General features: G+C 46.2%; 1 protein-coding gene across 1 annotated transcript; it reads left to right on the forward strand.

The window, feature by feature from the left end:
- Positions 1-832: 832 nt before the first annotated feature.
- On the forward strand, positions 833-1,972 carry LOC123405456 (cyclin-F2-2-like). Its single transcript, XM_045099131.1, has one exon. The coding sequence runs from the start codon at positions 833-835 to the stop codon at positions 1,970-1,972; it is 1,140 nt and encodes a 379-aa protein (XP_044955066.1).
- The last annotated feature ends 10,166 nt before the right edge of the window (positions 1,973-12,138 follow it).

Here is a 12,138-nt window from a genome sequence, read left to right on the forward strand (position 1 = left end):
GTCGATGGTGGACCACTGATGATGGTCGGGCATGAGGCTTGAGTCGACGGAGCCATCCACGTGGTCGAGGAGGTTGTAGTCCCGGAACACAAGGGAGAAGTAGGTCTTCCAAGCGTAGTAGGAGGAGTCGGTGTCGGCAAGAGGGACGGGAACCCGCTCGTGGATGTTGAGGTTGAGGATGTCGGCGGCGTCGGGAGGGTTGGCGTCGGCGAACGGGTTGGAGCCGGTCGTGGACGACATTATTATTATAGTGTGTTGTTTATGATTATATAATTCTCGAATTGATGTGTTGTAAATTTGGATAATTTTATCCATAGATATTCATTTACCCTGACGGGCGATGGGTTTAGAAAAAAATTGTATCTGTTGATGGCTATGGGCATGAATGACGATAAGGTTTGGATCGAAGGGTAAGGGTATGGGGTGGCTCCACCGTTACCTAAATCTGACGGCGTGCCATCTATATAAACGAATCTCCATATACATAATCGAACTAATTAGCAACTCTGAAACAAAAATGCAGCGGTTTGGACTTTGGAGCTGTGCTCGGTTCGGACTGTCAAGAGACCGTGGTGTAGTAGGAAACAGAAATGCAGATCGTTGCGTTGCGTTGCGGCGCGAAAAAAGAAGACGACAGGAAACTTTCTCCCTCTCCTATTCCTCGTTACCTCGTATGAGTCGGACGCGATCCAGTTGGCGGTAGAAATGCACCGGGGAACTTATATATACACATAGCGCATAGCGTTACAGAGGCCATCCCCCTCCTTCCTCCCACGCCACCAACACCCAGCGCACCATCAACAATCCATCTCCCATCCCTAGTCTCGGCGAGATGATGCAGTACGCCATGGATCCTTACGCGGACGCCTTTGCTCTACCTGCGCCTCGTGGCTTCTTCGGCGTCGGAACCTGCGCTCGGGCCGCTGCAGGCCCTGCTCGTCGACCTCCGCCTCCTGGCTTCTTCGGCGTTGGAGCCTGCGCTCGGGCCGCCGCCGGCCCTGCTCGTCGACCTCCGCGTCCCGGCTTCTTCGGCGTCGGATCTTGCGCCCGCCTGGCTCGCGACGTACCAGCTCGTCGACCTCCGCCTCCCGGTTTCTTCAGTGCCTGCCGTCCCAGGGTGCTCCCGCCAGCGCCGTGCGAGCTGCCCATGCCACCAAAGTTCTCAAAGCCCGCGGCGCCGGCACCAGCACCGGTCTCCTGCGTCGCCGCCGCCTCCACAAAGCGTCAGCGGCTGTGCCTTGACTACGAAGACGACATCCACTGCAACCTCCGGCTGAGAGAGAAGAACGCCGAGGAGCGGCCGCTACCGGACTACCTGAAGAAGGTGCAGCAAGATCGGGTGAGCGAGTCAGAGCGCGCCTCCCTTGTCGGATGGATGGACAAGTTCGTCCGAGACCATGATCTTGCCGACGGCACGCTCCACCACGCCGTGGCCTACGTGGACCGGGTCCTGTCGGTGCGTTCCCTGACGGCTGACAGCGGCTACGAGCTGCGCCTTCTGGGTGCAGCGGCCATCTTTGTCGCCGCCAAATACGAGGACCAGAGAGCCGTGTGGAAGCTGAAGGCCGACAAGATCGCCAGCTACGGCGAGTTCACCACGGGCAAGGAGGTGCTCGACATGGAGCGCGAGATGGTGGAGGCGCTCGGGTACCAGCTCGGCGGCCCCACGGCGCACACCTTCCTGGGCCACTTCATGAGGTACGCCGAGGAGGAGGACAAGACCATGATACTGCCATTGGCGACTCGCCTCGTTGATCAGTCTCTGCTCGACTACACGTGCGTCCGCATCTTGCCCTCCGTCGTGGCGGCGTCGGCGATCTTCCTCGCGAGATGGGCCCTGAATCCAGTCGTCGACCTGGCGTGGAACATGGAGCTGGAGGAGCTGACGGGGTACAACTGCTCCGACTTGACAGCCTGCGTCCTTGTTATGTGCGTCTTCTCGGGGTCGATCATCTGTAACCCTCGTTCTTGATCATCGAGGAGACCAACCAAGACACAGCAGTTTTGTATAATCTCGTGGAACTTCCTTGTAATGTTCAATTCATGTATACGAGTATCGTCTGAGTTTTGTTACAAATTAAGTGTATAATTCTGTCAAAGTTCCTCGTAATGTTCATGTATGCTACTCTGAAACTAATGCATGTATCGTCTAAGTTTTTTCATGCATGCGTGAACTGCTGATGAGCGCTACATGCATTAATTTGCAGACAAAATCATCTAGTTTTGTACCACACTAGTGAAAAGAAAAGCTATTACTCACTGCATACCTAAATACTTGTAGTAGTTGGAAAGAACTAAGGAGAACTAGTTTATTTTTTTCTCAACTAAAAGTATTTAGTTACATAGGGAATAGATGATTTTCTTCCAGGGAAGGCCATCATCATAAAAATTGTTAAACAAATACAAATTTTTATATCATCCATTAATCAATCAGAGATTGGCGCATTTAATTAATATTACATAAAACCACAACAACAAGGATCAAGATCACACCAAACACCGAAACACACAATGTCGACTCCACTATCGCCCATGACATGCCGAACACAATAACAAACGCCGGCCACATGAACACACCACAACGCGGGGACCCTCCTCTACCTATCAAGCTGGCCTTTCACCATTGTCGAAAAGAAGAACCCATGACAACTCTGGGAGTAGCTGGCCCAAGACTCTCAAGTGGTGGTGAAGAGGCAAGCCCTCCACACTCCATGTGGTGGTCCGAGACTCTTGCCTTCACCGATGAGTATGTTGATACCATTGTTCTATTCAGGACCGTTAAAGAAATTTAAGATTGCCTTGAAGAAATATTTGAAGGAGGTGACGGTGTACAGAGATACAGGTTCACCTTGCAAGAAATCAACTTGTTCATACAATGATGGAGGCACACACGGTAATGTACAAATTGGACGCTATCGATCATGCATGACCACGGGATCTAGGACTGAATTTGATGGCAATTGAATTGTTCCAGTATCTTGCCCTCTAGGAAACCACAACAACGATGGAGTTGCGCTATGGAGTGGGCGAAGTTTTCAGATGGGTTTGGGAGCCGGCTGACACCTATTATGTGTGTTTGACATACGCAAGCTGGTTCGTGGTCCACATGCATGATTTGGGAGCCACTTCCAGCTGGAAATCTAGGGCGCCCATGGAGTGCAAGATTTCCCCTCCTCGCTTGCCCTGCACAATCGATGATGGACATCTAATCAGCTGGCCAGGAAAGGCTTGTGACATCAAAGCGCTTGTCTGAGTGCGACCAAGCACCGAAGAGTATAGATCACTTGTTGATCGCTTGCCCATCTGCGAGGTCGATATGGTATGAAGTGGTGACAGCATGGGGATGTACGGACCGGACACCTTCGACGGCCAACCAACTACTGCAGTTGTGCACTTCGCTAAACCCCGAGCCACAAGTAAGGAAGGACTCGCACACCTCTATCCTTGTGGCAACCATGAAAGCATCACAACGGTGTAGTTTTTGACAACGCAAATCTCTTGGTGCAAAATGTCATTAGGAATATCTAGATGAAGGAGATGTGTGGCAGAGGGCTTGTAAGTTTAGGATCGATATCACTCTGATTTTTCATAGGCTGCTTGGACGGGCAGACACCAGTAGTCGTGTTTGTAAAACATTGTGGGGAATGGGTGTTCTTACCCCTTCCCTATGAATGTATGCTACACATACTTATGCGTATTTTAGAACAAGAAAAAACAAAGGCCATGCTAGCACAACTTGGCATCCACACATGAAGTGACGCCACCACATTGGGTAAGAATGAGATATTGCATCTTCTTGGGCCGACATCACTGTTCCAACCTTGTCATCGAAGACGTTCACAAACTGAACCCGGGACAGTAGTATCACACGATCTGACCCTTCTAGCAACGCCAAAGACCGTGGCGTTTCAGCTCAACATAGAAACGTCGAGGTAGTTCCCATTTCTGCCTTCGCCCACTGCCAGGCGAGCACGTGTTGCTCTCTCATGCTGCAGGCCAGCAACGCCGACCCATGTTGCCTTTCTCGAAATGCCAGGGCCGTTGGCGTTTCTGATCTAGATATTTTTATTGGTCGGCTGGTCTCACCCGTCACTCACCACTCATTCTCTTCTCCTCCATTGGCCTTCCCCAAGCTCTTTTCTCTTTTCCCCTTTGTTTCCCTCACTTGTCCCCTCTCAAATCCTTGCTAGTTGATTGGATTGATTTCTAGATCCGGTGTCATTTATGTTCCTTGAGGTAATCTCCTTCATCTCACAATTTTTTTGGTTGGATTTTTCTATTTGGATTGTTTTTTTCATGTGGTTCCTAACCCTAGTTTTGAACATGGTTCTATAATAAGATGTGGTTGAGTATTGTTGTTTCAATAGTGTTACATTGGGATGTTGGTGAACAAACCTTATTGTTTGGGTTATCCCTAATGTTAAGATTTAGGGTTAGGGTTGGGATTCGGATAATGCTTGGTAATGATTAATTTGGATGGACAAAGTGGTTTTATTAGCAATGTGGTATATTTATTGTCCTTATGTTTGTCATTTTTAGATTAAAAATATTGTGAATATTCATTATGTTGACAAAGAGGCATTCATGAATGTTGATATTGTTGATAAGTATGAGGAAGAGTTGATATTTCTTGAGAGTACTAGTTATGATGAGGTTGTGGAAGAAACACAGACAAGATTAAAGTGGTTTGATGCAAGTGACCAAGTTGAATTAGTAGGAAGATATGATGTTGGGTCGGCACACAAGTGTAGGATGAAGATAATGCCTCTCAGGTCCAATTTGCATAGGGTTGCATATAAGGAGGTTGTTGCATCATCGCCCCTCAAGTCACTCGAATTGTTTGTAAGTGAGGTAGTCAAGGATACTCTTTTTCAAGTTGACTTGAACCAAATCTTGGTTGATGATGTTGAGCATAAATTTGAAGTGCAAGCCAATGAGTATATATTCCCAATATGAGTTCCGAGGTAGTGCGCCGATTAATGATGATTATCATGACTCCGAGGAAGAGTAGGAGAGGCAGCACAACAATGTTGGTGATGTAGAGGCTCAAGTAAGGCATAAGGACATGGATCCTGACATTATCTATCAGCGTGCTTGTGTGGATGACTCGGATGATGAAGGCCCGATGAATGAGTTGGACGAGGATGTCTTCACTAAGAAAGAAGCAGAGTGGTACACAAAAATCACCAGTAGGGATCAGAAAGTTCCCTTGTTTTGTGATGTTAGCCTTGCAGATAAGGCTATAGTCGACGGTGGCATGATCAAGACAATTGAGGCTAGACAGTTCCCAAGTAGTACACCCAACGACATCAGATGTCTTACCTAATGAAAGGTTTGATGTTCGAGCACATGTTAGAATTCAAGATTTGGTTGTGTGAGTATGATGTCAAACACCCAGGCCTTTCATAGTTGTTCAGTCGGACTGCAACAAGCGATACATAGTGAAATGTGAGGTAGAAAGATGAAAATGGAAAGTTAATGGAAGAATCACGAAAGATAGCCGGTGGAAGATAAAAAGTTGCAAAGCCACTCAACAATGCACACCGCTGACTGTAGAAGCACGGAAGACAGACCATCAGCTAACCTCGGAATTCACCTTTATAAATACCACAAACATATAGCAAGGATCCAACCATTAAATTGAAGTTGTTGATGAGTTGGATTGACGAGAAGTTTGGATATAAGGTCAAGTACGGGAAGACATGGAAGGCGAAGCAAGTCACTCTTAGAATGTTGTATGGTGGATGGGAAGAGGTATACAACATGCTACCCTGGTTGTTGGGAGCGATGTCCTAGAGAAATCCAGGAATGTACCACCATGTACAAGATATTGAAGGAGTGTTCCGTCGTGCCTTCTGGATGTTTGGCCCATGTATTGCAACTTTTGAGCATTGTCATCCGGTTTTGTGTGTAGATGGAACATTCTTGACAGGAAAATACAAGATCACACTCATGATAGCAATGGAACATGATGCTAATGATGAGGTTTTGCCTGTGGCATTTGCTTTGGTGTCCATGGAGAACCAAGACAACTGGGAATGGTTCATGGGACTTGTGAGGAGCATGATCATTCCTCCAAATAAAGAGGTGTGCACAATATCCGATCAGCACCAAGGTATATTGAAGGTCGTGGATATTCACATTCCAGGGCATGCAAGGCTTCAGCACTGATGGTGTATGAGGCACTTCGTTGCCAACTTTTACATGGCTTGTAAGAATAAGGATCTTTGCAAGGATTTTAATTGTGCATGTGTAGCCTTCTCCGTTAAGTCATTAAATACACGCTTGGACAAAATCTATTAGAAGGCTAACGAAGGTGGGAAAGATTTCCTAGAAAGGAATATTGATCAGAGACACAAGTAGTCACGGGCATGTGATGAAGGAGGCATGATATATGGTGATAAGACAAGCAATCTTGTAGAGTGCTTCAACTTTGTATTGAGGGTGCCCGTCACATGCTGGTGACGGTAATAGCGGAATATACTTTTTACAAACTAAATGAGTATTTTCTGAAGCACTCCGATGAAATCGACAAGTTGATTGTTGATAGTGAGAAGTCTCCCAATGAGATTTATCCGAAGAAGGTTGCCGAGTGGCTAGAGTTTCACAAAGACAAGTCAGCCATATAGCGAGCCACTTGTTTCGACAGTGTTGAAATGAAATACCAAGTGGATGAGCTAGGTGGGACAACGCAAGATGGACAATCATACGGTGGTCGCTAATTTAAGGTGGCTCTTCGAACATGGCATTACACTTGTGAGAGGCCTAGAAAGTACCATTGGCCATGCTGGCACATGATGACGGTGGCCCGCAAGAGGAATTTGTCTTCGTGTGATGGAGTAGTTGTTAGGTTGCATGAATTCAACTTGCAAACTCATAAGATAACATGGGCATCTAGATTCCACCCTTTTCCGGACGCGTCACAGTAGGTAGATTACCACATCCCTAACATTAGGATGGATCTCGAGATGATGGTACAACCCAACGGTAGAAGGAGAACAAAGAGATACATGAATGATATGGATGAACTCATGAGCACCAGAGAGTTTGGTAGTGGACATTTCATGGAGCCACGTGATAGCAACCAATGCGGTCGTTGCAATGAGATGTCACACAAAAAAAGGACTTGCAAAAGAAACAAAACTTCAAAAGGTCACAACGCTTCTACTAGTGATGTAGGTGGCTATTCTCTTGGTGGCCGAGGTTCCGATGGTGATACTCTTGGTGGCCGAGGTTTCGATGGAGATTGTCTTGGTGTCCGAGGTTCTGGTGGTGATCCTTATGGTGGCCGAGGTTCCAATGGCGATCCTCTTGGTGGACGATGTTCTGGTGGTATAAGTGCTGGTGGTCGTGGTATAAGTGTTGGTAGTCGTGGTATAAGTGTTGGTGGTCATGGTAGAGGCTGAGTTATCGATGGCCATGCTCATTTGAGAGGTAGAGATTCGGGTGGTGGTAGAGGATATTTCTATTGGGAATATTCCCTAGAGGCAACAATAATTTAGTTATTATTATACTTTCCTTGTTCATGATAATCGTTTATTATCCAAGCTAGAATTGTATTGATTGGAAAATCAAATACATGTGTGGATACATAGACAACACTATGTCTCTAGTGAGGCTCTGATGGGCTAGCTCGTTGATCAAAGATGGTCAAGGTTTCCTAGCCATAGACATGAGTTTCCATTTGATAACGGGATCACATCATTAGGAGAATGATGTGATGGACAAGACCCAAACTATGAACGTAGGGTATGATCGTGTCAGTTTAGTGCTACTGTATTCTACATGTCAAGTATCTGTTTCTATGACCATGATATCATGCAACTCCCGGGCAACGGAGGAATGCCTTGTGTACAAGGTTGTTAGAATCCCGATTCTGTTATACGATTCTACGACTTTACGAGACAAACTAACCCGTGTGATTCTATGATTTTGATTCATAGAATCTGCATTTTTACGATCCTGGTAGTGAAGATTCTACGATTTGCGATTCTGCCGTCGGAGCTCCGATCCGATTCAGAATCGCGATTCTGACAACCTTTCTTGTGTGTATCAAACGTCACAACATAACTGGATGACTATAAAGGTGCTCTACAGGTATCTCGAAGGTGTTTGTTGGGTTGGTGTGAATCGAGGCTGGGATTTGTCACTCCATATGACGGAGAGGTATCTCTAGGGCTCACTCGGTAATACAACATCACAACTAGCTTGCAAGCAATGTGACTAAGGAGTTAGTCACGGGATCTTGTATTATGGAATGAGTAAGGAGACTTGCCGATAACGAGATTGAACTAGGTATGCATATACCGACGATTGAATCTCGAGTAATTAACATATCGATGGACAAGGGGAACAATATACTGGATTGATTGAATCCTTGACATCGTGGTTTGATCGATAAAGATCTTCATAGAATATGTAGGAGACAATATGGGCATCCAGGTCCCGCTATAAGTTATTGACCAGAGAGTGTCTTGCTCATGTGTGCATAGTTATCGAACCCGCAGGGTTTGCACACTTAAGGTTCGGTGACGATATAGAGATAGTTGAGTCATAGAGCTGGTGACTGAAGCTTGTTTATAGTCCCAGATGAGATCCTGGACGTCACGAAGAGCTCCGAAAAGGTCCATAGGTAAATATTTATATATAGGAAAGTGGTATTCAGGTTCCGGAATAGTTTTGGGGTTTTCCGATATTGTATCGGGAGTGACGAAAGGGTTCTGGGGGTCCACCGGGAGGGGGCCACCCATCGAGGGGGGCACATGGGCCTGAGAGATGGCGCAATAACCCCTGGTGGGCTTGGGAAGCTGATGACCCACATGTATAGGGCATCAATCGTAGTCCTTTCGATAAGTAAGAGTGTCAAACCCAATGAGGCGCGGAAGGAAATGACAAGTGGTTTTCACCAAGGTAGTTTCTGCAACCACTCAAGCAAGCGGTAATAGATAGTTTGGTAGCAGGATAATTTGTAACGAGTAACTAGGGACAAAAGTAAATAAAGTTCAACAAGATATCCCAATCCTTTTGAGTGCAAAGGATAGGCTAGAACACGTACTTATAGTGATGCAAACGTTTTTGAGGACACACGGGAATTTTATCTAGTCACTTTCACCATGTTCTTTTGATTCGGTTCGCTACTTTGATGATTTCATATGTGTGTGGACTTGTGCTTGGCTGCTGTTCTTACTTGAACAAGCCTCCCACTTATGATTACTGCCTCTCGCAAGCAACTACAAGTACGAAAAGAGAATTAAGACAATGTCTAACCATATGAATAAACGTTTGGATCCAAATCAGCCCCTTACGAAATAGCGCATAAACTCTGTTTAAGCTTCTGTTACTCTAGCAACCCATCATCTAATTACCACTCCACAATGAGTTATATTAGGCCCATGAATGGTGACCTTTCATGTAGTTGACGTTCACATGACACCATTAAGAGAATCACAACATACACACTACTAGGGAAAATGTTAGACACAGAACCTTAGCAGTAGCGCTGGATAAACGGGTGCGCTACTGCTACATATCAGTAGCACACTTCCAGTAAAGGCTCTATTGGTAACTACTTACCAGTAGCACGGATTTTAGAAACTCGGTACTACTAATATTGCCCCACAGTTGCCGTCAGGCTAAATTTAGTAGTACCGTGCCTAGATATCAACACTACTACTAACAGAATAGTATTAGCGCTTGTTTCCGACCCGGGCTACTGCTAAGTGGGGCGTGCACTTATATCATCTTTGCCCCCGCACGCCCCTCTCTCTCACTCTCTCCCTCTCCACACTCTGTGTTGCCGCCACCGCCCCTCACTCCCTCCCTCTACACTCTGCCCGCCGCCTGCCCCTCACTCCCTCCCTCTCCCCCTCCTCACTCTCTCCCTCTCCACTCTACGACGTCGCCCCGCCCCTCACTCCCTATCTCTCCCCCTACTCACTCTCTCCCTCTCCACTCTGCGCCTCCACCGCCTCAGGTCCTCCCCGGCGACCTCGCCCCCGACCCCGACCTCGACCTCGACTCCGACGATGACCTCGACCCCGGCGACCTTGTCCCCTGCCCCGACCCCGACCTATGGTGAGACATCCCCATGCCTAGGGTTATTGCTAGGATTCTTGCTAGGGACTAGATGATGTCCGAACATTGTTGCAGGAATATTTGCAATATATATATTGTGTTTTAGTATTGTATATTTGCTTGATGAGGTGTCATACTTGCATGTTGAGAAAAATAGGTTAGTGGGCGCTAGCTAAATTAAAATGAGATGATTCCTGTAGAAATCATAACAAGAAAGTAAAACATTAAATGATAAGAAAAGTTTCTCATAGAAATTTGTCTCGACGTCGAGGATGCCTAGCCCGCATCCTCGCCGTCAAGTGGTCGGCGAGAGCCTGCTTGATAGGCGCCATGTCCAGGACTGGGCTCCGCCGGGCTGGCACTTGGAGGTGCTACCTTCCGAGGCGCGCACGTCGTTGAGAAATCCGGGTCTCGTCGTCGACCCGAAGCTTCTTTGGTGGCGGTCGTGCGGGCCACTACCGGTGCGGAGAGAGTCGGCCACCATCGAGGTGGTACATCGCTGTGTTAGGGAGGTGGACGAGCCCGTCCACTGCTACATTGCTGCGTTGGATGCTAGGTTCTCCAATACCTGGTAGGTTCTTCAAGGATATCACCCGAGCTATGATCCGGTGATGGTTCCTTATCTTTGGGTTGCCACCGCCTACATTGTGATACGTCAACTGGATTTGTATTAGTGATATTACATGATAATATTCGAGATGTATTAGTGATAATATTCGTTTATGCATTAACTGGATTATTCACGATGATGTATTAGTGATATTATATGATACTATTCGAGAGTTTTTAGTAAAAAAACCAGGTACTTTCGGTTTGTCGTTGCTCCTTGTGTGACCTTCATGTGTGTTCTTGATCGAGGAATCCCGACTGTTGTCGTCGGGGGCGCTTCTTCCTCTTCTCTTCTTCCGATACATACCTTGGTATAATGCGCAAGGAGAGGAGAGGAGAAGCGTCCATCACCAACGGACGAACTATTAGTGTGAGAAAGTGTCGACCAACATATATACACCACCATATCAGTGTGAGAGAGTGCGCACCAACACACCATGAGATATGAGACTTATTGAAGGAAAGCCTCGACTAACCGAAAGTCAACCGATATTGAATTAGGTCTATTTGGACATGTGTTTGTTATTGTAGGGAACACCTCCTAGTGCCTAAGTTTTGCCGGAATGTTGATTCATTTATTCTGGCTAATTTCAAGCGCTCAATATGTTTTATTTTAATAATGGTCATGCCGAATTTTTGAACACAAGAAATGTCTGACGATGATAGGATCCCTGACTGTGAACTCTGCGGCAAAGATTATGGTTTGTGCGACAAGCCTCACCTGCGAGAGGGCAGGTTCTTCACCATCAAGTTTGACGAGAGGGCAGGCCTCACCTTACATTGCTAACTAGGCTACTATTATGTTCTTCAACAGAAACTGCCGAATAATTTTGTGCCTCCGTTGATGCATAGCCAATGTAACTTGTATAGCTATATCATGATTATGACGTGACGTCAGGATTTGTGTTGGATGATATGACGAGACTATTATATGTATGATAATCATAACATAAACTCGCAATATGCTCATCAAAGAATACTCTATAAAATCTATACAAAAACATCACGAATATGTAGCAAAAAAAAATATGTGAGAATATAGTAATAGCGCTCTTTAGCGCTGAACAACAAAACGCTACTCCTAAGCCACTTAGAAGTAGCGCTGATATGGACAACGCTACTGCTAAGTAGCTATAGCAGTAGCGCAGGCCTAAGCGCCCTACAACTATACATTAGTTGTAGCGTCGTATCAGTAGCGCGGCGTCCCGCGCAACTGATAGCCCTTAGAACCGCGCTACTGCTAGGCTTTTCCTAGTAGTGACATATCATCAAAATATTGAATGAATACCAAATTCACATGATTACTTATGACTAGACTTCTCCCATGTCCTCAAGAACAAAACTAACTACTCACTCATCATTATGGTGTTCACGATAGAGGGGTATTGAATAACATAAAGGATTTGAACATTTAATATCTCAAGAGGCAAACCAACTAGCATCAACTATGATAAG

Source organism: Hordeum vulgare, chromosome 6H (assembly GCF_904849725.1).
Source record: "Hordeum vulgare subsp. vulgare chromosome 6H, MorexV3_pseudomolecules_assembly, whole genome shotgun sequence".
In the NCBI taxonomy this organism is placed as follows: Eukaryota; Viridiplantae; Streptophyta; class Magnoliopsida; order Poales; family Poaceae; genus Hordeum; species Hordeum vulgare.

Bases quoted from the DNA above. Each gene is read 5' to 3' on its own strand.
- LOC123405456 (XM_045099131.1), top strand. From the start codon at position 833: ATGATGCAGTACGCCATGGATCCTTACGCGGACGCCTTTGCTCTACCT.